Below are 26,255 nucleotides of genomic sequence, written 5' to 3'. Positions count from 1 at the left end.
AGGTATACATGTGCAGTGGTGGTTTGCTGCACCCTTAAACCCATCATCTAGGTTTTAAGCCGCCCATGCATTAGGCATTTGTCCTAATGATCTCCCTTCTCTTGCCCCCCACCCCCTGACAGGCCCTGGTGTGTGATGTTCCCCTCCCTGTGTCCATGTGTTCTCGCTGTTCAACTCCCACTTATGAGTGAGAACATGTGGTGTTTGGTTTTCTGTTCTTGTGTTAGTTTGCTGAGAATGATGGTTTCCAGCTTCATCCATGTCCCTGTAAAAGACATGAACTCATTCCTTTTTATGGCTTCTTAGTATTCCATGGTGTGTATGTGCCACGTTTTCTTTATCCAGTTTATCACTGATGAACATTTGGGTTGGTTCCAAGTCGTTGCTATTGTAAATAGTACTGCAATAAACATACACATGCATGTGTCTTTATAGTAGAATGATTTATAATCCCTTGGGTATATGTCCAGTAATGGGATTGCTGGGTCAAATGGTATTTCTGGTTGTAGATCCTTGAGGAATTGCCACACTGTCTTCCACAATGGTTGAACTAATTTACACTCCCACCAACAGTTTAAAAGCATTCCTATTTCTCCACATTCTCGCCAGCATCTGTTGTTTCCCGACTTTTTAATGATTGTCATTTTAACTGGCGTGAGATGGTATCTCATTGTGGTTTTGATTTCCATTTGATGACCAGTGAAGATGAACTTTTTTCCATAAATTTGAACTCCCATTCACAATTGCTACAAAGAGAATAAAATACCTAGGAATACAACTTACAAGGGATGTGAAGGACCTCTTCAAGGAGAACTACAAACCACTGCTCAAGGAAATAAGAGAGGACACAAACAAATAGAAAAACATTCCATGCTCATGAATGGGAAGAATCAATATCTTGAAAATGGCCATACTGCTCAAAGTAATTTATATATTCAATGCTATTCCCATCAAACTATCATTGACTTTCTTCACAGAATTAGAAAAAACTACTTTAAATTTCACATGGACCCAAAAAAGAGCCTGTATAGCCAAGACAATTCTAAGCAAAAAGGATAAAACTGGAGGCATCACGCTACCTGATTTCAAACTGTACTTCAAGGCTACAGTAACCAAAACAGCATGGTACTGGTACCACAACAGATATATAGACCAATAGAACAGAACAGAGGTCTCAGAAATAATGCCACACATCTACAACCATCTGATCTTTGACAAACCTGACAAAAACAAGCAATGGGGAAAGGATTCCCTATTTAACAAATGGTGCTGGTAAAACTGGCTATTCACATGCAGAAAACAAACTGGACTCCTTCCTTACACAAAAATTAACTCAAGATGGCTTAAAGACTTAAACATAAAACCTAAAACCATAAAAGCCCTAGAAAAAAACCTAGGCAATACCATTCAGGACATAGGCATGGACAAAGACTTCATGACTAAAACACCAAAGCAATTGCAACAAAAGCCAAAATTGACAAATGGGATCTAATTAAACTAAAATGCATCTGCACAGCAAAAGAAACTATCATCAGAGTGAACAGGCAACCTACAGAACGGGAGAAAATTTTTGCCATCTACTCATCTGACAAAGGTCTAATATCCAGAATACAAGGAACTTAAATTTTACGAGGAAAAAAATCCCATCAAAAAGTGAATGAAGGATATGAACAGACACTTCTCAAAAGGAGACATTCATGTGGCCAGTATTCCCTTATTATCTGTAGTGATGTCTTGAATTCCATGCCTGATACATGGGTAACTTGTATTTTGTCTCTCTTCCTTTTTCCTCCATGATAAGCTAGAGGATTATCAGTTTTATTTTGGGTTTTTATTAGGGTGCTCAATATGTGTGCTCAATACTATTCAGTGTGCTTTTAAAATAATAATAATCCACTTCACATATAATCTAAGAACCTCTACAGTTTTTAGTGTGATCTCCTTCCATTCTTTCAAACTTAAAGTTGCTTGTCCATCCATCTGGATATTTAACCATATTTTATTTGTATTTTCTTCTAATTTTTATAGTATTACTGTACTTATTAAATTTAATCTGATGAGAACTTATTTTGGTTGATAATACGAAATGAATGTTTAAACAATTATTTTCCCTAATAGTTAATCAATTATTCTAACATTGTGTATTGAATGTTTTTCTTTCCTCATAATAACCACTTTCTCTAGCATAATGATTTTATAATGTCTAACTTTCTTGAAAAATTCTAGATCGAGAATAACCATTCTAGAAATAAATGTAATAACTACAGAATAGCTTTGTTTGAAAACTGTGTGCCTTTCCAGTATCCTATTTGTGACCCAACTTATCTCATACTTTCTTTCATTTGGGTCTTGAAATTTGAAATTGTTTTGTGAATTTTTTAATAACTTTAGTGGGTGATGAAAGTATTACTCACGCATGGAGGCCATATGCTTGTGCCTTTGGAGTATTCTGATTCCACCAATCACCAACCATGAGGCCTACAGCATGTGCTCGAACTTCTGAGAACATCAGACTGCATCTCTGTAAAATGAAGATAAGAGGAGTGGACACCTCATAGTGTTGTGGGGATTAAGTGAGAATGCATAAAAAGATTTTAGCACCCAATATGGTATGAAGTGCTCAGTAAAAATTAGTTGCCTCTATTAATGTAAATATAAAATATGTAGATATGCTAGCCTTTTCTCTCTCCGTTTACTCTTCATCTTCTGGTGTCACACGAAGAGTAATTAATGTGTGAAGAAATATGGGGTTAGTTTACATAGAAGAGATGTAGAATAACCTAGATCCAAAGATACTCTAAGGTTGGATGTTTGGGATGAAAATTAGGTATGCAAGAAGTAGACTACAATTATATTTACAAAAACAGGTAGGTAGGTATTGGAATGTATACTTTACGAAGTCTAAAATAATGAGCTTATTTATTTACTCTTCCTTCTTCTTTGCACTTGACTTCAGTTGAGTGGAGTGTTTTCAAACATTGCTATGAATAGCAATTGTCTTTGGAGAGGGACTTTTTGGAAGTCCCTCACCAAAAGAAAGGAGATTTGAAGTTGTGTTTTTCTGAAAGTCCCTTTAAAAGTCTATCCAAGTTGGTCCTAGGTAGTGGTGTGCTGGCGATGGCTGGTACAAGCTTTTGGTAGCTGATGGTTAAGTTTTCATGAATGTTCTGAGTTGGTTCTTTAATGAAAACTAAATTATATCAACTTTTGATTCAATAAGTTGTATTAAAAACAAAGGTGATAAACACTCCAAACTGGTCACTTTATTTTACTGAGATTTAGGCTCTTGAGGTTATTTCTGTCTGTTGTGTCTATATATGGTGGTATACTTCTCAGCTCCACATTTAGTGATGCTGTGTTGGTATCCTGGAATCAGCCATAGTGGAAGGGTTTATTCCATGGAAATAAGCAAATGCTATTTTCTAGACAGCCGGTTGTGAAAACATTAACTAGCACACCATTAACCACAGGTAAAGCCTTGGCCCTAGCTCAAAACATCATTATTCCTCTTTCTGCAGTGACAACTTATACCAGAAGTTTATGGAATGTATTCATGGATTTTATTTGAACTCCTACACCTGTGCTTCTGCCATTCCAGACTTTCTATCATTTTTTGTGTCCAGTAACGAGTGGACATTTTTTAAGTTGAAATGAAGGGTCTTATTAGCTGTGATTGACAGACATAATTATGATCTGCTTAGGAATGGTTACAATGTTGGTACGAAATAATCAGTTGATTTCAGCAATTTGTGCTTATCACCTTGTCACATTTTAAAACTAAAATTCATATTTACGTTTTAGACCCTGTGCCATGGTGGCCCCAGACATTGAACTAATCTGTGAAATCATGTTAGTTGCTGAAGGTTTTGTGGATGCACGTGCATTAGCCAGAAAGTTCATTATGTTGTACACGCTTTGCAAGGAGCTCCTCTCCAAGCAGGTGAGGGATCATTTGTTACATTTTCTTGGTTTTTACATGCAATTGAAAAAGCTTTTGAAGTATGGATTTTAGGTAATTTATCATTCATATTACATTAGATATTAAAAATTTTTTGTACTTCAAAAAATATTCAATAGTTTGGGGGAACAGATGTTTTTTGGTTACATGGATAAGTTCTTTAGTGGTGATTTTTGAGATCTTGGTGCACCCATCACCTGAGGAGTGTACACTGTACACAGTGTGTAGTCTTTTATCCCTCACCCACCTCCCACCTTTCTCCCAAGTCCCTGTAGGCCATTATATCATTCTTATGCCTTTGCATCCTCATAGCTTAGCTCCCACTTATAAGTGAGAACATATGATATTTGACTTTCCATTCCTGAGTTACTTCATTTAGAATAATGGTCTCCACCTCCATCCAGGTTGCTGCAAATGCCATTATTTCATTCCTTTTTATGACTGAGTAATATTTCATGGTGTGTATATACCACATTTTCTTTATCCACTCATTGGCTGATGGAAATTTAGGCTAGTCTGTGTTTTTGCAATTGCAAATTGTGCTGCTATAAATAGGCGTGTGCAAGTGTCTTTTTCATATAATGACTACTTTTCCTCTGGGAAGATACCCAGTAGTGGGATTGCTGGATCAAATGGGGATTCCTTTAAAAACTAGAACTACCATTTGATTTGATGTTAGAAATATTTTTATATTTTCTACAAATTTTGAAAACCTTATTTTATAATTTTTATTTTTTTCTGAAGTTAAATTTGAGATATTTTAGTTCTGATACTTTATTTGTATTAATACTTTTTTAAACCAACAAGCTGTGTGATTTTCTTTAGCTTTGTCAATTTTGTAATTATAAATGGAATTTTATGTTGCCTCCCTTTCTTCGTGAAAATATTTTCTAGTAAGATAGGGCAGGAGTATTCATAAGAGTAAGATAAGGATAATTTTCTGAAGAATATCTCAGGGAATGTTAAAATTATTCTCTTTTATTGGTAATTCTTTATTTAAAGGTAGGGTTGACTGATTCTCTGTTCTTTTAAATTTTTGCTCTACAATTTCCTTGTCTCTAAAATGGGTCAAATTTACATACTCTCTACTCTCCAATCATAAGCTTCTTGAAGATGTATTGAAGCTGCTGATAAGCCACAGAAATTATGTATATGTCAGCATCAATATTTTAAAATTTAGCTGTATGATCATTTTTGACTTTTGATCTTTTGATAACATTTCATTAATTACTGGTGACATTATTCTGTAGTCAAAATGAAAGTATCAAAATACCACAGTTGCAACCACTTAGTTACCTTACTGCCACATATTCATTTTAACTTGCTCATTGTTAGGGCAAAATATGGAATGTGAGAGTGATTTATGTTGTCCTTTTAGTAACTGTGAATTTACATTGAGTGGGTGGAATCATAATTTTTAACAGTTGTCTCTGGATGGTAAGATTATGGGTATTTTTTTTCCTTATTCTTGTCTTTTAATGAGCCAATTTTAATTTTATCATGGTAAAAAGTCAGAAGAAAAAATGTAATAGAGCCCAGGGAATGTGGCGTTTCAACTGTATCCATTTTCAGTAGTAATATTTAAACATTTAATGAGCGTCTAGTATATCTAAGTAATGTGCTTTTTGCTGACCATGATGAATGGGTAAGATTCAAAACAAATGAAACACATACCCAGATTTATGACTTTGAAGAATTTAGGTAATTCAGTTTACATGACATAAAAATTGGGAGACAATGGAGAATGAAAAGATTATCAGAGTTTTCAAGGGAGAAAGGAACCAGTACTTATTGAATGGGTACTATGTGTTATGTTACAAGATTGTCAAAAGAAGTTTACAAGTTTGATTTTATTAGCCCTGTTTTACATATGAGAAAACTGAGCAAAGCAACCTGTCCCAAGTCTGTATAGCTAACAAGTGGTAAGAGCAAGATTTGACTTCAATTCTTTCTAATTCTGTCTAAGACACACCTGTGGCCAATTACAAGAGGAAGGTGTTAGGAGTACAGGTAGAACAAAGAAGAAAAGAGTTTGCTAACTCAGAAATGTCACAAGTGAGATGTGCAGAAAGAAATCTAGCCAGGACAGAAGAGCTGTGTTAGGAACACAATTCAAGGATACCTTTCTGTGCTATAGAAATGGATTTGGGAAAAGAATCAGTAGACATTTTTGACCAATAGAATGATATGATGAAAATTGTGAAGATACTTTTAGCAATTTGCATTGTTTAAACTTTTAGCAGAGGCACCAAGTCCTCTGAAATCTGTGGTCCAAAATTTCTTCTGCATCCACTCCTTTTATTGTTACTGCATAAATTAGCGACTTCCCATTGAGTCCTCAAAGTTCTGATTCTCAGAAATACCATTTGACCCAGCAATCCCCTTACTAGGTATATATCCAAAGGATTATAAATCATTCTGCTATAAAGACACATGCACACATATGTTTATTGCAGCACTATTCACAATAGCAAAGACTTAGAACCAACCCAAATGCCCCTCAATGATAGACTGGATAAAGAAAATATGGTACATATACACCATGGAATACTATGAAGCTGTAAAAAAGGATAAGGACATGTCCTTTGCAGGGACATGGATGAGGATGGAAACCATCATTCTCAGCAAACTAACACAGGAACAGGAAACCAAACACCGCACGTTGTCACTCGTAAGTAGGAGTTGAACAGTGAGAACATACGGGCACAAGGAGGGGAACATCACACACTGGAGCCTGTTGTGAGGTGGAGGGCTAGGGGAGGGATAGCATTAGGAGAAATACCTAATGTAGATAACAGGTTGATGGGTACAGCAAACCACCATGGTACGTGTATACCTGTGTAACAAACATGCACATTGTGCACATGTATCCCAGAACTTAAAGTAAACAACAACAACAAAACCTCTGGTTCTTTCCCCTCCCTTTCCTCTTCAAGCCTCATCCTACTCCATCGGTGGCTTTCAAATGGTCTTTACCATGACCCACAGTAAAAAATACTTCTTCTGTCGCGACTCAGTGTATACATACATATACAACTGAACCATACATTTCACCAAACACTTTTTCCTTTTTTTTGTTATTATTATTTTGAGAGAGAGTCTCGCTTTGTTACCCAGGCTGGAGTACAGTAATGTGATCATAGCTCACCGCAGCCTCGACCTCCCTGGCTCAAGCGATCTTTCCATCCCAGCCTCCTAAGTAACTGAGACTCTAGGTGTGCACCATCACACCCGGCTAATTTTTCTATTTTTTGCAGTGGTGAGGTTTCCCCCTGTTGCCCAGGCTGGTCTGGAACTCCTGGGCTGAAGCAATCGGCCCGCCTCAGCCTCCCAAAGTGCTGAGATGACAGGCATGAGCCACCACACTCAGCCACTTTTTGCTCTTATTTGCACCACACCACGGTGTTTTTCATTTCGTTCCATTTTATTACAAAAATGATGGTCAAGACCTACTAAACTGATTTTATTATCCACTAATGTAGTAAATGGGATATTTACGCATGTAACATTGTTTCACTGCCCACAAAAAAAAGATTGTACTCACATTAATTCACTTTACTCCTACAACCACTTATAAAGTAGGTGGATGCTTTTATCTGCCTTTTTATAGATGATGATTCTGAGGCTCTGGGAGGTAAAGTGGCTTTCCCACAGACACAGCTGAGAGACATTTGTGAGATGGGTTGTTACTATGTGGATTGTAGCTGGATGGCGAAAAAGAGAAGGCCAGTCCCGTGTAAGCAGTTAGTTCATTTGGAATACCTTTACTGAGCACCTACCCTGTGCCATGCACTGTGCTATCCCCAAGAAGACAGTGAATATATGGGAAATAAGTTTAGCATGAGAAAAAAACAGAAGAAAAAATGTAACTGGACCCAGGGAGCATGGAGTTGCAATTGTATCCAATCTCAGAAGTAATATTCTGAGATCCTCCAGGAGCCCAGACCCTGTGGGAGGAGTCTTAGGGATAATGTTGAAGTCTCATAAAAAGATAATTGAATCTTAAGGACATGGTTTTTATTATATTATGTGCTGGCATCTAGGCAGAAGTGTCTGATTAAGAGATGGAGTAATTAGAGCCATTAGGGATCGAAGTCTGGGGAGAAGTAGAATATCAGGGCCCTTGATGAAAGCAGCACAGGTGGAGAAATGTGCTTCTGGTTGGAGGTGAAAAGGTGGAATTTGTTGAGCTACTGAGTTAGCAGGTCTATTGAGAGAGTACAGCAAGGGAGGTGGATGGAGCCTTGGGCAAATGTTGCAGTTAAGTGCTATGGAAAGAAGAGATTTGCTGACAGAGGCCAAAAACAACCAACCAACCAAAAAAACACAGGCGAAAGAAACAGGACGACACTACGGGGACATGATTTTCAAAATTTCAAAGAGGAGAAGAAAATGGTATTTTGAATTATTAAAGGGTGTATTTATCTGAACTCCTTTTTTTAAACTTTCAGCTCTTACCTCTGGAACGAGAATCTTATTCCCTCATACAATTTTTGAGAAAATAAACCTATGTTTTGATTTTAGGATCATTATGATTGGGGACTTCGTGCTATTAAATCTGTCTTGGTTGTGGCTGGCTCTCTGAAACGAGGAGATAAAAATAGACCTGAAGATCAGGTACTGCAATGCTAATATGATTTTGTTGAGTGAGTAGCTGGCCAGCTTCACAGAAATGAAAGTATATGCCTAGATGGTGGGGCATGCACAGCACAACTTTTAAAAAGCATAACATCTATTGTTAATGCAGGAGATGTGAGGATTGGCATTCCTTATAAGAGGTCACAAGTGTTCTTGAGTACAAAGATATGAATCTGGAAAAGAAAATGTGATTTTACAAGTACTTTTGAAATAGCCCCAAAAAGTATTTTGACAGTCATAATCAAGTAATCCAGTAATCACTGATTTCCTCTGAGGAACATTTAAGAAATCTGAGTGAGTTGGGATGTTAATCCTGGAAAGTCAGTGAAGACATAATGGGAGAAAGAACATCCATTTCATGGGATGTAAGATGGGCTTGCAGAATGAAACAGGAAAGGAGGGTGCCTAACACCAATGAAATGCTTGATTGGTTGGTCAGAGCTACTGGAGAAATGTTCTGCTCTCATTCCTGGAGAGAAATGATAACACATCATGGATTTTTCCCTTAAGTAGCGAGAGCAATGGATTTATGTGTTATCAGTCCATTTTCACACTGTTACAAATAACTACCTGAGACTGGGAAATTTATAAAGAGGTTTGATTGATTCACAATTCCACAGGCTTAACAGGAAGCGTAACTGGGAGAACTCAGGAAACTGACAATCATGGAGGAAGGCAAGGGGGAAGCACGGACCTTCTTCACATGGTGCCAGGGGAGAGAGAGAGTGAAGGGGAAAGTGCCACACACTTTAAAACCATCAGATCTCGTGAGAACAGCAAGGAGGAAATCTACCCCCTTGATGATCCAATCACCTCCCACTAAGCCCTCCAATTTGACAGGAGATTTGGGTGGGGACACAAATCTAAACCATATCAATATGTATCACCATGTGTATGTGCAATATGACTAGAGAAATAGCAAAAAAAAAAAAAAAAAATCTGTGTCCTTTTTTAATTGAGGGATATTTATTATGTATTTTTCTACTTTGCCAATATTTCTCTCTTTTCCTCTTAATTTCCTTGTAATTTAGTACTAGGTCAAGATTTTCTTTCGTTTATTTGTTATCTTGCTTTTTAAAATTTTTGTTGGAATGCTTAGCTCTTTCTGTAAAAGTTATCCTGACGTTTGAGTTACTGCTTTTAAAATCTTTGGCTTACAGCTCAGATAGAACAACAACAACAAAACTAAAAATGTTTGAGATTATCATTCTAAGATTTGCAGAGGACTTTGGAGAAAATGATCTGATGAGCTTGATTAATTTAAATTCTGGAGTTTGAGGATTCAAGAGAGAAGGCCCTTAGATTGTTCCTAAAGATCAAAACAGATCATTGGCAGGGAAGGAAAAGGCCTCTTTGCTGTTCTTATTCTAAGGATTGTCCATGGTATCAGTTCAGCCTTCTCATGTTCTGATACCTCAGTTTTAAACATTTAACCTCCCTATTGATAGAATGCCATCTTAATGGAGAACAGTACCAATATCTCATGCTTCACATATGAGGATTAAAAATAACAAACATCTTTAGTTCTTCAGGTGTTTGTTAGAACTTGTTTTGGCTTTTTTATAAATTTTTTTTTCCCCTAGGTACTCATGAGAGCATTAAGGGATTTCAATATGCCTAAGATAGTGACTGACGACATCCCAGTGTTTCTCGGCCTGGTCGGTGACCTGTGTCCAACCCTGGATGTGCCCCGGAGGAGGAAGCTGCACTTTGAACAGATGGTCAGGCAGTCTACCCTGGAGCTCCGCCTGCAGCCTGAAGAGAGCTTCATCCTCAAAGTAAAAGGAGCATTTGCTTTTCGTGGCAGCTGTTGGGATTGTCAGTTGAAATAATTGTGGCTAACTGATGCTAAAGCAAGATGTTAACTTGTACCCTAAGCTTAATAGGATCTTAATATATGCTTTCAAGCATTTTCATATGGCAGGATTAAGTAGACATAAGTATTTTAGTAGCCCCACTCTGTAAGGTGAAAACAGATATGATTGACATGGCTTTAAATGTAAGCATACTTTTAGTTAGGTTTAAAAACTTGTTGGTTCTTGGAGACATGCACTAAAAATTTACTTTGTTCTTTCCTCCTTTTTAGAGAACATTGGAAGTAAAATCATTAGTGTATGCTTTTAATGAGGGAAGAATGACAACATGTATGAGAATAAGTTAGATAGATATTATCTGACATATCAAAGCCTTGTGCATATTATTCAGTTTGAATTCAGTGAATGCATGGACATTAAACACTGTACACATTATCCATTTTAGATATTTTATACGATATAAATCATTACTCAGTTGTAGATGGTGATTGGCTATGTACAGTGTTTGTTCAAAACTTCATGAAGAGTTAACGATTTTTGTAAGTAACACCTGCCATATACTGAGTACTGCATAAAATCACGGTTTGGCTTTAGTCTTATCCCTGTGGTCTACATGGGAAATCCAGGAAAAACTATACTTTTCACTTATGGTCTATTTTAACTTTCTGTGAATGTACTATTGTCAGTGGGGGCTGGTCTGGGTGTAAGGAAAGAAGAATTGGGCAAAAATGGTAGGTTATCTTTTTGTCACTAACTCATTAAAGGAAACCAGCAACTGGCTGTTTGCTCTGCAGGTTGTCCAGCTTGAGGAACTGTTGGCTGTGCGGCACTCGGTCTTTGTGGTTGGAAATGCAGGCACAGGGAAGAGTAAGGTATAGTAAATTGCCTAATAGCTTACAGCTATGGAAAGAACATTTGCCGTTATTGTGGTTTGGCCTATTTTCAATGCTACTCAAAAGAATTCCCCACCATGAAGCCTGCCATAATTTGGGGTCAGAATCTGAGACTCTAATCTTGCTGCTTGATCAACTGATCTTTTCCTTTATATTGGGTCAGCAGTGGGGAGAACAAGAAACAAATAGAGCATTGCATTCACATAGGAAAAGCAAGCCAACATGAAGACTGAGCTTTCCACATGAGATTTTCAGCATCAGATGAAGGCATTTCAATACACGCCATCCTACCTTATGCACCTTTCAGTACATTTATGCTTGGATTCTTTTATCAAAGATAAACATATTAAGAGACTGTTGAATAAGATATCTGGCTGGAAGATTTGATTGGCCCTAGCCACTTTTATCAAACCTATTTTCTTTTCCAAGTCATCCTTGATTCTCCTCCCCATATCATTCAGAAAAACAAACCCAAATATTTTCCTTCAGTACTCCCTCAGAAATATAACCCTCTATATGGCCAAACAAAACCTAAAAATAAAAGGAAGTGGCAAAACCCACATTTTTGAGGTACCTATTACATGCTGTGCTAGGTGCATTATGTATGATTTACTCTGCACAACAATGATATACTATGGGTGTTATTATCCCCATTTTTAGTTCACCGCTTGATTTTGTTTGGTCTTACTGACAGTCCTGGCAACATACTTATTTTCTTGGTTGGCAGACGGTATATGCAGAACTGCATGCATTTTAATTCAGGATGCTTGGGTATAAACATACTTGGTAGCCAACAGCTAAAAATAATCAGATTGAGCATATGAGATTTTAGAGGATGGCAGTATATGGAACTTGCCAGTATTTAGATCAGAACCCAAAGTGGAACAACTGTAAGATAAAAAAAAATCTCTGTGTAGACATTTTTCTAGTGAAAAATATAATAAATGAAATATTAAAGTAGATAACTGATAGACCTGTAATTATTTTGTTAGAGTAAGTTACAGATGTAGGCCACAGTTCAAGGAAGGATAAAATTAAATTCCATACTTTCCAGTAGATTAATGGTTTCTAAAAATATAAGCTTAATATTCCTAAGGCATTTACTTTCTTTCTTCTAGTCTTCACCAGTTCTGTTCTACTCAACAGATACGTAACCCAAGATACCCGGACCACTGAAGCTCAGGGTGATGTTCTGTAGCATCTTATCATTTCAAAGTGTTTGTCAATTGTTTATCCGTTTTTTCAAAGCCCCTGTGAGTAGGGGTTTTGTCAGCATGATAAATATCTAAGACAAAAGCCACAGCTTTTCAAAGGAGCAAAAGGGAGAGTAAGGGCAGATATTTGAGTGAAAGTATCAATTAATTGAATAGACATACACTGAGCACCTGTTCTGTGAGTTCGCATTCTCAAGGCTTTTCCTCAGTTATCAGGATCAGTGTTTCTCAGCCTCAGCACTGTTGACATTCTGGACTGGGTAACTCTGCTATAGGGGGCTATCCTGTGCATTGAAAGATATTTAGCAACTTCCCTGGTCTCTATCCACTAGATACCCAGAAGCCCCTTCCCCTTTCTTCCCCCTAGTCAAGACAGTCTGTTTTTGAGAACCACTGCCCTAAGTTGCTAGGTCTCAAAGCATGGCCAGACCAGCATCATTGGCATCAGCTGGGCCCTTGTTGGAACTGCACATTACTGGCCCCACCTCAGACCTACTGAAACAGAAGCTCTGGGATTGGGCCCAGCAATCTGTATTTTAACACCCTCCAAGCAATTCTGATGTAGGCTACATTTTGAGAGAAACCAATCTTGCTGATTCAGGCAGGGTAGAATTTTTTTTTTTTTTTTTTTTTTTTTTTTTCCCCGTCTCGCTCTGTCACCCAGGCTGGAGTGCAGCAGGCGGGGCAGATTTTGTAATCAACATGAATGCTTATTTATGTATGGTCCTCCACTTGGCACACATGATTAAAAATCTCAAATGAGAAAGTGACTCCCTTTACTCTAAATGGTTCAAAGAGTCGAACTGATTCTGTCTCGCTGAGTATTTGTAAGATGAAGCTTTTCAAGATGGTAATGGAAATGCACATATGTGCATTTTTCCCCTTCTGGATCTTAGCACACACAGAGCATCTAGGAGCATATAATGAATAAGGAAAACTCTTCGGAAATCTTTTACTTTCCATTTGGCTTACGTTAGTATTAATTTTTTTTTTGGCTCTTTCCTCCTTCCCCTCAGATTTTGAGAACACTGAACCGAACATATGTTAACATGAAACAGAAGCCGGTTTGGAATGACTTAAACCCTAAAGCTGTGACAACAGATGAACTCTTTGGTTTCATACATCATGCTACCCGAGAATGGAAAGATGGCAAGTAGTATTTCCCCTTTAGAAGTGCTAAAATTTTTTTTTCTATCCAGAAAGCCGTTTTTCAATACAAGCCAATTTTAGTCATAGTCACAGACTCACTGTTTATATGTTGGCATTATTGGAAATATAGCAGATCACAACAGCATTTATAATGTATAAATTAAAACTAGATTTCAATAAGTACTTGATTTGCATTCAGCAGATTTGTACTCAGAGCTGTTGTATTTTATCCCACGTCAATTATGTCAGGGCTCCCTGTAAATCAGGAGTGAAGTCAACATGAATGCCTCAGGAAACATCAATAAAGTACCTGATATGAGACACTGACTGAAGTTCAGGCAGACATTCCAGGTGCCAGAGACAAAAGTAAATAGGGCATGTTTCCTGCCCTGAGAGTATTTGTGAGCAAACAGATCCCTTTGTGACAATCTGTTAGGAGTTCCTTTTGCAGTAAATGCACTAACCTTGGCATCATCCTTGAGGCCTGTCTCCCTGTCACACCCTACATCCAACCTCACAGCAAATCCTATAGGCTTTACCTTTAACATGTATGTGAATTCCGGTTCTTCTCACCTTCTCCATAGATGCCACATTAGTCGAAGCCGCCATCATGTCTCGCCTGTACTACGGCAGTGGGTAATCTCCTCCTCCTGGTTTCCCTGCAGTTCATTTGACCTAAAGCAGACAGAGGGGCTTCAAATGTTACTTCTCTGCTTTTGATTTCAAGTGGGTTCCAATCACCTTTAGAATCCCACCTTTTCCACGGCTTCTAAGGCTCTATGTGATTGGATCCCTGCCCCCGTCCCCAAATCCCACCATCCCTGACTTCGTTTCCCACCACTTACTATAATCCATTCATTCTGGCCTCTTTGCTATTCCTTGAACTTGTTCCCATCATGGGGCCTCAGCACCTCATGTTCCTGCCATCAGCAACACTCTTCTGGATGCCTGCATGACTTGCTTCCTTATCTTATTTCAGCATCTGGTCAAACGTCACATCAGAGAAGACTTCCCTGATGGCTGATCTAAAGTAGAAATGCAAATCAAAATTACAATGAGATAGAATCTCACACCAGTCAGAAAGACTATTATGGAAAAGTCAAATGATGCTGGTGAGGCTGTGGAGAAAAGGAACCACTTATAGACTTGGTGGTTCAGTCACTATGGAAAGCAGTTTGGAGATTTCTCGAAAAATTTAAAACGAAACTACCATTTGACCCAGCAATCCCATTACTGGGTATATGCCTAAAGGAAAACAAATTGTTCTACCAAAAAGTCACATGCACTCGTATGTTCATTGCAGCACTGTTCACAATAGCAAAGGCATGGAATCAACCTAAGTACCCATTAATGGTGGATTAGATAAATAAAACGTGGTACATATACACCATGGAATAGTATGTAGCCATAAAAAAGAACAACATCATGTTTTTTGCAGCAAGATGGATGTAGCTGGAGGCCATTATCCTAAGTGAATTAATGCAGAAACAGAAAACCAAATACTGCATGTTCTCATTTACAAGTGGGAGCTAAACATTGGGTACATGTGGACATAAAGATGGGAACCATTGACACTGAGGCCTACTAGAGGTGGGAGAGGAACTTGTTATTTTCCTTTTTTTATCCGTTTTTTCAAAGCCACTGTGAGTAGGGGTTTTTTATCCGTTTAGCACTTGTTATTTTCCTTTTTTCTAATAGTAGCCGTGCTAATGGGCATGAGGTGATATCTCATTTTAATTTGCATTTCCCCGATGATTAGTGATGTTGAACATCTTTTCATGTGCTTATTGGCTTGCTTGAGGAAAGGAGAGGAGCACGGGATGAAAAACTACCTGTTGGTTCCTATGCTTACTACCTGGACGATGGCACCATTTGTATCCCAAACCTCAATGTCACACAGTGTACCCATGCAACACACCTGCATGTGTATCATCTGAACGTAAAATAAAAGTTGAAATTTAAAACACAGTAATAATAAAGCAGGACACCCTTTGTCATTCTCTATCCTCTCATCTTGTGTACACTCCTTTTTCTGTGGCACAGTTTTTGCTGTCTCAGGCTAGCTTCTGTCTTTTTGTAAAGAACTATGGCAGGGAGAGAACCATATCTGTTTAGGCTGAAAAACTGTGGAAACTCTTCAAATCAGTGACTATTAGAAAAGTTTACTGGCTGCTTTATGAATCGTGGTGGCAAGTTCCATTAGATACTGTCACTTTTGGCACAAAATATGTCACAGAGGAAACATCATACATGTATCAAAACAATTTTGCTCACAGTGCTATTAGATTTACTAGAGCTTGAAAAATTTGCAACTGTTAAATCTGTCACATCAAACACACAATGCTTAGATATGTACTAATGGCAAAAAGGACTGTAGATTTAAAATGTTATTGCGTATACATCTTGTTAAGGAATGATGAGTCACTATCCCAATGAACACATTTCTGTAAGAGATGTATAGTGCTTCTGAATGCTTTAGCTTCAGAATTGTGCCCGTGAAAATTGGTATAGAAAAATGGAGAAAGGGTAAAATAAACAAATATTTGATCTAAAATGAATACTGAGCATACGTGTATGAAGAAGGATCATGTCTTCATTTGGTGTAAGTTTTGAGTTTTAGATTCGTTACCTTCTACAGATCCCCACAACTGTTCATGAAGGAAAGTTTTTGTTATCTCTGTTTGGCATATGGGGAAGCTCAGTCGTGGAAGTTAAGGGTCCTTCTCAGTGGGGTGAAGCTTGCACATTGGTAAATAATAGAGCTGGGTCTGGAACCCATGTGTGACTCAAAAGGTGTTACACACTGCTCGCTAGAAAGAGGCAGCAAAATCGTTTTTATTTAGTTAATAAAAGAGCTTCCAAGATGAATTATAACAATCTATTGTAGAAATAAACAGCACTCAATGACTTTATATATTAGGATTGTTTACTCTTGTTTTATAGGTCTCTTTTCATCCATTCTGCGAGAACAAGCAAATCTTAAGAATGATGGACCAAAATGGATAGTCCTGGATGGAGATATTGACCCCATGTGGATTGAATCACTCAATACTGTAATGGATGATAACAAGGTGAACAAAACTTCAGTTGTAAACCTTAAATATAACATCCTGAGTGTATTAAAAGTTCCATTCACTTGTTGGTGTTAATACTAGTTTTTGCTCATTAACCTGGGATTCTTTAACTATTATTTCAATAAGTGCTGTCTTCCTGATAATTTTTTTTAATTTCACCATTAAAGAATTTCAAGGAATATGTTCTCTTTGTTTCTTTGAATGCAGCCACCTTTACTGAGAGTTAGATACAGATCTAAGAATTTAGTTTACACATCTTACCACTTTCTAAGAGGTAGGCATAAATTATTATGTCTTGTCATCTTTAAGTATAAATACTTAGTGAAAGAACGGGTTTGTGCCATATGATAATTGAAATTAACTAGTTCCTATGGCTATGGATTGAATTAAAATGTTTTTCCAAGCTTTTTGCCATAGTTAATTCAGCATTCCCAGCAAAAACAAAAGGTGATGGTACAGGTCTGTGAGATATCATTCAAGCAACACAGGGTCTATTGTTGGGGTCAGCAGAGAGAGATCAGTAATCATCATTACTCCAGAATAGATTTAGTAACCACCTTGAATTAACAGTAATTACTGCTTACTCAACTGAGACACTGTTCATCATAAAATACAGGTTTGGGATCTTTATACTTGTGTAAGTTTCTTTGGACAATTGATAATCATGGTATTTCAGATTCTAAAGAAAGTTTTTTTATGGTATTCAGGTCCTTTCATGTGATTAATTTTTATAATAAAAGTCTTATATTTGGCTTGGTAATAAAATTACTACAATTATGTAAAGGTTGCCATTCACAAGCCCATTTAGGTGAGTTTGTTCCTCAAGGGTCAGTCAGGTCATCTCAGGGGTGAGCTTAGATCTTTATTCAGACTGCACTTCTGATTCAGGACAATGAATGCACAGTCTGTGGTACTTCTGATAGGGGAAAGTACTTGTTGCTTCTATATGTTTGGAGCATTGCTTTTGCCCATGGGTGACAGTGCACCTCTGTGCACCGCTGTGCTGCTCACTCCAGGTGCTGACCCTCGCCAGCAATGAGCGCATCACCCTCACTCCCTTCATGAGGCTTCTGTTTGAGATACATCACTTAAGGAGCGCAACCCCAGCCACTGTTTCCAGAGCTGGTATTCTGTATGTGAACCCACAAGATCTGGGCTGGAATCCGTGAGTATTTCTTTTTTGTTTATTGTAGTAAATTGTATGTAACGTAATTAATAAATTTTGCTTAAGCACATTCATGTTGTTGCACAGCTATCACCACCATCCATCTCCGGAAGTTTTTTATCTTCCCAAACTGAAACTCTTTATCCACTAAACAATAACACCTCATTGTCCCCTCCCAGCTCTTGGGAACCTTGTTTCTACTTTCTATCTCTATGAATTAGACTACTCTAGGTACCTCATATAATTGGAATCATACAGTGTTTGTCTTTTGGTGACAGGTTTATTTCACTTAGCATAATGTCTTCAGAGTTTATCCACGTAGCAGCATATTGCAGTATTTCCTTTTTTAAGGCTGAATAGTACTCCATTATGTGTATATACTGTATTTTGTTTACCCATTCATCTATAAATGAACACGGGTTTCTTCTACCTTTTGGCTATTGTGAATAATGCTGCTGTAAACATGGGTGTACAAATATTTCTTCAAGACCCTGCTTTCCATTCTTTTGGGTAGAACTCAGAAGAATTGCTAGATCATATGTTAATTCTAATTTTAATTTTTTGAGAAACTGACACATTGTTTTCCACAGCTGCTACCCATTTATATTCCCATCAACAGTGGACGAGGCTTCTAATCTCTCCACATCTGTGCCGGCACTTGTTATTTTCCTTTTTTCTAATAGTAGCCGTGCTAATGGGCATGAGGTGATATCTCATTTTAATTTGCATTTCCCCGATGATTAGTGATGTTGAACATCTTTTCATGTGCTTATTGGCTGCTTGTACGTCTTCTTTGAAAAAATGTTCACATCAGTTCTTTGCCCATTTTTATTCAGTACTTTTTAAAATTGTGCCTGGATCTTGTTAAAATCTTAGTATAAAATTATAAATATTTATATGCTCACTTGAAGGTATTAGCAATTAAATTTAAGACTAATGAATTAGGCTAATTTAAAGGTAATCAAGTTAGCACTGGAATGCCTTTGTCATTTTTACTTAGACATTACCTGATTCACATACCTTGAAGATGTTAAGAATTCAGTAAATATTTGTTGAGTAAGTGAATAAATAATGAAAGCTTATATGGAACACTTATATAAAAAGAAATCACTTAGGTTATGTATGTTTGCATGTATATATACTATGCATATATGAACAGTTGTAATGCTTTGATTTAGAGCAACTTTACGGTGCCCAGTTGCTTACTCCTCAAATGCTTACATTTTCTGCAGTTCATTCTGGTTGTAACTTGTCACCTCCAGCATTTGCACTCAGAACCGTAGGAATCCCTGAGCTCTGCCAGTGAACCCATGCTTGTGCCTGGCATGCTTCTTATGTCAGAAATCTTTTGTTTACCTCTCTGGACACACTCTCCAGCCTTCTTACCCTCTTCTGTGGTCTGTATGGACCACATTAGTGGGCTCCTTGCTTTCCAGCTTCTGGTTGGTTTGGCTAATGAATCCTGGCAGGAAGTGAGAGGGAGAGAGGACAGTGAGGTCAAGCTATTTATTCTCCTTCCCAGCAGGGTCATGTCAGGATGGTTCTGTCCCTCTGTGACTGCAGGTCACAGCTCTTCTTATATCTCTCCATTAAGGCTCTTTCCTCCCAGATTCTGGCAATCCTTCATTCTCTTGTCCCTACGGGCATAGGTACAGTAAGCACTCCTTGTAATTACTCTCTTGGCATTGTACTGTCCCTTCCGTTTTCTCTACTCCTTGCCCACACTTCTGTAACTAGTCCTTTTATTGATCCTTCCCTTATTATCGTGATTTGGGGATGACATCTGTTTCCTGCCAGAGGCCTAACTGATGTACTTCTCCAGGCTGCCTTTCCTGTGTGTACTGACGTGCTCACTAAAAGTCTCGTTCGTTACCTCTGCAGCATAGTAGAGCCATGCCCAGGCTTTTGCTTTTGACAAAGTCTTTATTGGATATGTTTCGGAGAAGGAGTGATTTTCAAAAGTCTTAAATGGAGTGTTTTTCTTGGGATAATAACTCCTTTCCACACTTGGGATTCTGTCTCCTGGGATGCTTCTATTGGTTGGGAGCTACCTGAGGGGGTCTCTGCAGCAGCCCTGACTCCCTCTGTACAGAGAACCTGGGCAGTGCAGTGCATGGCAGCATTCATTTCCTTCATGAGACCCCTTACCCCTCCTGGGTGTGCTCTGATTGCAGTAGTGAACCTCACAGCTCCCGAGGCATATGTCATTCAATCTCAATCCTATCCTGTGGAGATTTGTGCTAACAAAAGCTTGGTCCAAATCTCTGTTTAAAGAAGGACTTTCATGCAGTACATCAAAGGTCATGGGTTGGCTAAAGAGACACTCAATTTATATTCCTAAGAGAGTCAAACAACTCTGTCTTCACCATTCGATTTTGCTTTTGGGTTTTTTTGTTTTGTTTTATCCAAAATTATTGGGTAGGTGTTAATTTTCATGGGTGTGACCAAAGAATTCATCCAGGTCATTTTCCAAAATAATGGAAATCTTCTCTAAAAGGTATTTTTCTATTTTCACCTCCCATTGCAATAAACTTTCAATAAGTCAGGAAATAGCTATTTTAGGATAAAGGGTATTTTTTCCTCTCCATAGTTATTGGAGACCTTAACATCTTACTTCAATGTAGTTATATTAACAAAATGATAGCTTTATACATATTAATTCATTTAATACTCAGTTACCTTCTGAAATAGACATAATTATTAGCCCAGTTTTCCAAGCGAATCTCTTAAGTCTCAGTTTTCAGCAATACTTTTTTCAGAGTCAAAACTTTGAAATAAAGTTCAAAGCTATAGAAAAGTTGGAAAGGTAGTACAATGCACAGCAGAGGCGCTTTTCCTGCAACCACTAACCATTTCACCACTTTTACTTTCTCTATCTCTCTTTCTCTCTTTCTCTGGCATAGAGGCACATTTTCTACTTTTATTAATGTTTGCTGAGATATGTGAAACTAAGATGGAGACATTAAGACACGTCATCCTGGCCGGGTGCGGTGACTCACGCCTGTAATCCCAGCACTTTGGGAGGCCGAGGCAGGTGGATCACGAGGTCAGGAGATTGAGACCATCCTGGCTAACCCAGTGAAACCCCATCTCTATTGAAAATACAAAAAATTAGCCAGGCGTGGTGTCAGGCACCTGTAGTCCCACCTACTCAGGAGGCTGAGGCAGGAGAATGGCGTGAACCCGGGAGGTGAAGCTTGCAGTGAGCCGAGATCACGCCACTGCAGTCCAGCCTGGGCGACAGAGCGAGACTCCGTCTCAAAAACAAAAAAAAGTCATCCCTAAGTCTGATTACGAAAGACTAGATACTGCTAGATGACTCTTGGAAGCCACAGCTTTAGATCATCCTCTTTCTTCTATTACTTGAGCTTAAAATATTCTTCTGGCTTTGTATCACTAATACTTTCACCTATATCAAATGAGCGTATTATCTTCTTTCCCTACAATCCCAATGTCTCATCTTTGGATACTGTATATATTATAAACATGCAACTTCAGAAATAATTGGTATACACTGCTAGTCAGCATGTGCTGCTAACTGTCTACCATTTTTCCAGGCCATGGTGAATGACAGAGAACTCGAAGCTTGCTCTGAGGGTAGACTTACAGTCTGTTCAATTCCTTCTATCCGATACAACAGGATCCAACCCCAGAAGACTAAGTAATAAATAAAAAGTTTTCAGAGATCTGAGAACTTTGGCTACTCTAGAAAGTTTAGAAACCACAGGGTTTTAGACTTCACTTAATAAACCTGGAACAGTTCTGGAGGAAGGAGAAACAACTGAGCTGCAGATAGGAGGACTCATTTTGCAAATTCTGGAAAGCCAAAATTCTCTGTTAATAACCTGCATGTTGCCATTAAGATGATACATTGGGGCATTACAATGTACCCGTTTCCTGAGGTGGGGCACCAATGTGGGTGATCTTTTCTGTGGGCAAGGAAAAAATATGCCATTTTAGTATGCCATTTTCAATTGTATGTAATATAATAGTAGTCATGTTCACATCTATCACATCTTTTAAAAATCATAAGGAAGTTTTTTTGTGAAGCAGTGTTGCAAGAATTGCACACAAGTGCAGCTCTATAGCTTCAGTGTTTGCTGAAGGTAACAGTTTCTCCTTCTAAATTTACCATCTTTTAATGTGTATTTTATTCCTAAGCTATGAAAGTTTAGCAATAATTTCTACATAAATTTTTAAGCTGTCCAGCAACATAGCCATTTTTACTCTCTATCCTGTGCTGTGTGGTGTGATTGATCCCTAGTAGAGGTCATTTATCTGATTCTCCCCCCCACACACTTTTTTTTTTCCTCTCAAGCAGAATCAGCTCTTACCACATCTCCTGGTTTGGTTGGACTGACTTTTTTCTGGAGCAACTCTCACTTGTGGAAGTAATTTGTGCAAAAGCATCATTTGCTAGTGGGCTCGGTGGATTTTCTCTGAGACTTTAGTTGCTGCTGATGTGACTCCATGAAGTCGCTATTACCTGCACCCTAAGTGCAAAGCCCACTTCTTCCTTCTGGGCTACTTTTTGAAGTTACTGCTCCTAGTGATCCTTGCCATGGCTTTCTGCTCCCACAGAAACCTGGAAGAAACTTTGTTGGGAAGTGGGGTGTGGGTTTTCTTATATCCATCAGAATCCAGGATGCCAACTCTTGTGCCCAATGGGACATTACTGCCTTTAGGAGAAACACAGGGAGATGGAGCCGTGATCTAATCCTGAGTTTCCCAATGCCACCAACTCTGTACTAATGAGTAACATTTATTGAGAATTTGTCAGATGCTAATGTAAGCACTTTGCACATGCAAACTTACACAATCCTCACAGCCACCCCAGGAGGTTCATATTATTACCATCTCCATTTACAAAGGAGAAAATTGAGGCACAGAGAGGTTAAGTAAGTTGCCCAAGGTAACACAATTTAAAAATGGTGGAACGGAGATGCGTATCCAGGCAGTCTCACTTTAGACTTTCCTTTCCCTGAGCAATCCTCTTTCCCCCTTCTTGATAAGCTCTAGATACAAAAATTCCACTTTCCACTCTGGCAGCTGATATAGGGTAAAATCAGTAGTTGAGAGGGTGGCCTTCATTCCTTTGTCCCCAGACACTGACACCTGCTTTCCATCATTCCGCAGTTCCCACTGTCACTAGCACACAGAGACACTCTATCAGGTTACTCTTACACAATTGGACTTCTACTGAAACCCATTTATCTTAGACCTGAAAAAGTTTTGACAGTTGACATTTTATAAATTTCATCAGAGTGTAACATAACTGACTGTTTAATAAACTATTGTGAAGCCTTGCGAAAAGTGAAAGGGGCCTTTTGTCAGATAATCATCTTGCCTTAATGTCTCCTGATGCTCAAAATGCAAGGTGTAGCTGAAATTGACCTGTAGTCATACTGCTTCTCTGCTGACTGCTAAATGGATTTATTCCCCCTGCTTCATCCTTAATGAGAACTTTCTGAGGGATTATTTTTAGTTTAACATCATACATTTTTGCCCTGTAGACTACTATAGGTGCTACTAAGTCATGCTTTGTTTTACTGATAAGTATTATTTTACTAATACATTAAGGGTATTTAATGTATCAAATTGATAACATTTTATGTTTCAGATTACACACACACACACACACACACACACACACACACACACACCCCCAAGCATGAAACGCCGTATCAGAGCCACCTATTGGAAACTCGTTTGCAGCTATCAGATTGGAGTTACATTCAGTCCATTGAAAAAGGAGGCACTTTGAAATAGCCCCTATGGATTTTTCATCTTTTTATTTGTAGCTGATTTCTCATTACTAAATAATTGATGCCAAGATTAATCAAGAAAAATCGCAAGCTGTTTTCATAAATAAGGCCTACACTATGGGAATAGTTTGAGCCCTTCAGGAAATGACACACTGCACTTCCTCATAAATGCTCAGTAATGGTCTACTTATATTCCATTATGTTTGGCTTCTAAGTGCTATTAGGAGTTTCTTTTACAGTCTTTTCATTAAGGTAAAATGGCCATTAAAACAAGATTTTAAAGACCATTTTAAAATATTTGCAGTTTGAGAAATAGAATGAACTCACTAAACGTGTCCCTCAATTGTTGCACCAAGCTGTGTTGAAGGAGGAAACTTTTGACTTGGTGAAATTCTGCTTTTCAAGCCTAGTGTTCAATAAAAGCTTTTCTGTGTTCCTTTTCAGGTATGTAGCCAGTTGGATAGACAGAAGGCGGCATCAATCAGAAAAGGCCAATTTGACTATTCTTTTTGATAAATATGTCCCCGCATGCTTGGATAAGCTGAGAACAAGCTTTAAAACCATCACTTCAATTCCTGAGAGTAGCCTGGTGCAGGTTTGTCTTCGGTTACGCCATTTAACATTCCAGTCCTGATGCGGTAGTGTTTGTTGATCAAGACAACAGAAGTTCTTGCTTGCCCAAGAAAATGAGAAGATTTCTGGAATTGTTAGATTGCCCCAACCCTCCAGCCCCTGCCCCCACCCCCCGTGTTCTCTGGAGCTTTTTGCAAACCTCTATCACATTCTGTTAGCGTTTAAGTTTGTGCTGTCCTTCTTTTCACAATCTTGTGAATGAAGGTTGGAACCAAGTTCTATTGATTTTTTTTTTTTTAATATCCCCAGATAGCTCTTAGCACATAGTAGGTGCCAGATATGTGTTTGTTGAACCATTGTGTTCCTTTCCAGTGTCTTTGCACATAATTAGAACAACAAAGTTTCAGTAACTTTATTTATTTTTCTGGTTCCTAAGTAACTTGCCCAGAGAAGGTGCTCAGTATGTTTTCTGAATAAAATAAATTTGTGCAAGTAAAGATGCCAGCCCGTGAGTAAGAGAAAGGCTCTGAATTCTACACCTAGGTGCCACCGCTCACAGACCTCCCCCTCCCAAAAATATTCATGGAGGCGTGTCAGTCTGGATGAAGAGTTCATAATATCCCAGGGATATATTTTTTTCTCATCCTCATCTAGAGACAGATGATAAGAGTGAAGGGCACACATGATAGGTTGTCATGGAAGCCAATGAAAATAATTCACAGCACACAGAAATGAAGGCTGTGATCTTAATCTCAGCATGAAGAGAAACTATCCCCAGCCCTTACAAGAAAAAACTTTATGAAAGGTTTACAATTCGAAAACCCCCCACACCCTTTTTTTCCTATAGGAGCAAAATTGCTTTCTAAGTGCTTTGTTACCATTAAATGAGTGCCTTACCAAATTTGTTTGATGCAAAATTAGACATAGTCACAAGCATAACAAGAGAAAGTTCAGGTTTTTTGATAATTCACACGCCAATTAAATAAACGATAGTCTTCAACAGTAATTATCTGAGGTATAATTTATTTCTGAAAGCAGGTCTGAATTTATCCATTATGAATTAATTATGTAGTTAGCCTAATTAGACTTCCTCTGGTGTAATACTTGCAAAAAAGCATGATCGTGTTCTTTCTCAAGTTGACTTATGTATTTGTGTGATTCTCTGTGGTGTGAACTTTTCCATTCAAGAGTAGTGTGAAAATAGGTCAGTAGGAATTAATATGACTTCTGCTCTACTTCTTTCTTTCACTGTATTCAGAAATGGCATTTAATTTTTAGCTCCTTTTAAGCTGTTGTTTTATAGAGTAATTTCTCTTCTGTGGTTACTAATAAGTATGGAAATTTGAGACAAAAATGAAAGTAAGAAGATAGTAACCTGAAATGGCTATCTTGAGAAATTAATGCACTCTGTTTTCGGATGTATGATGCCTCTTTAAATTTGGTAAGGTGTATTAACTCTTTTGGATTGTGCATTAAAGTATGTTAAGTGCTGACACAGAACTCAAAATGTTTTTCAAGTACTGTGGGAGAAAATAGAAGAAACATGGCCTTATTCATGTGTTCATCTCAGCAGATAGCCTCACGTTGAGACCCTTCAGTCTTTTTTGTTTTGATTTCAACAGTTCCTTAGAACAACATGGCTTCTACTAAAAAGTAACAAAGCCTCAGTTTTACACTGTGTTTCTTTTTTTTTTTTTTTTTTTTTTTGAGACGGAGTCTCGCTCTGTCGCCCAGGCTGGAGTGCAGTGGCCGATCTCAGCTCACTGCAAGCTCCGCCTCCCGGGTTTACGCCATTCTCCTGCCTCAGCCTCCCGAGTAGCTGGGACTACAGGCGCCCGCCACCGCGCCCGGCTAGTTTTTTGTATTTTTTAGTAGAGACGGGGTTTCACCATGTTAGCCAGGATGGTCTCGATCTCCTGACCTCGTGATCCGCCCGTCTCGGCCTCCCAAAGTGCTAGGATTACAGGCTTGAGCCACCGCGCCCGGCCTACACTGTGTTTCTTAATAGCAAA

The 26,255-nt window shown here is 38.3% G+C and overlaps 1 protein-coding gene across 1 annotated transcript in view; it reads left to right on the top strand.

Annotated features, from left to right (window-relative positions):
• DNAH11 (dynein axonemal heavy chain 11) overlaps positions 1 to 26,255 on the top strand; it is a 370,125-nt gene that overhangs the window by 147,855 nt on the left and 196,015 nt on the right. Inside the window, exons 36-43 of the mRNA XM_038004732.2 lie at positions 3,802 to 3,940; positions 8,483 to 8,575; positions 10,180 to 10,374; positions 11,205 to 11,282; positions 13,534 to 13,670; positions 16,587 to 16,737; positions 17,757 to 17,905; positions 24,115 to 24,265. Of these exons, the coding sequence (XP_037860660.2) occupies positions 3,802 to 3,940; positions 8,483 to 8,575; positions 10,180 to 10,374; positions 11,205 to 11,282; positions 13,534 to 13,670; positions 16,587 to 16,737; positions 17,757 to 17,905; positions 24,115 to 24,265 (1,093 nt within the window). The remainder of the gene's footprint in view (positions 1 to 3,801; positions 3,941 to 8,482; positions 8,576 to 10,179; positions 10,375 to 11,204; positions 11,283 to 13,533; positions 13,671 to 16,586; positions 16,738 to 17,756; positions 17,906 to 24,114; positions 24,266 to 26,255) is intronic.

This window comes from Chlorocebus sabaeus, chromosome 21 (assembly GCF_047675955.1).
Source record: "Chlorocebus sabaeus isolate Y175 chromosome 21, mChlSab1.0.hap1, whole genome shotgun sequence".
Classification (NCBI taxonomy): domain Eukaryota; kingdom Metazoa; phylum Chordata; class Mammalia; order Primates; family Cercopithecidae; genus Chlorocebus; species Chlorocebus sabaeus.
This window is presented reverse-complemented; position numbering and strand designations above follow the sequence as displayed.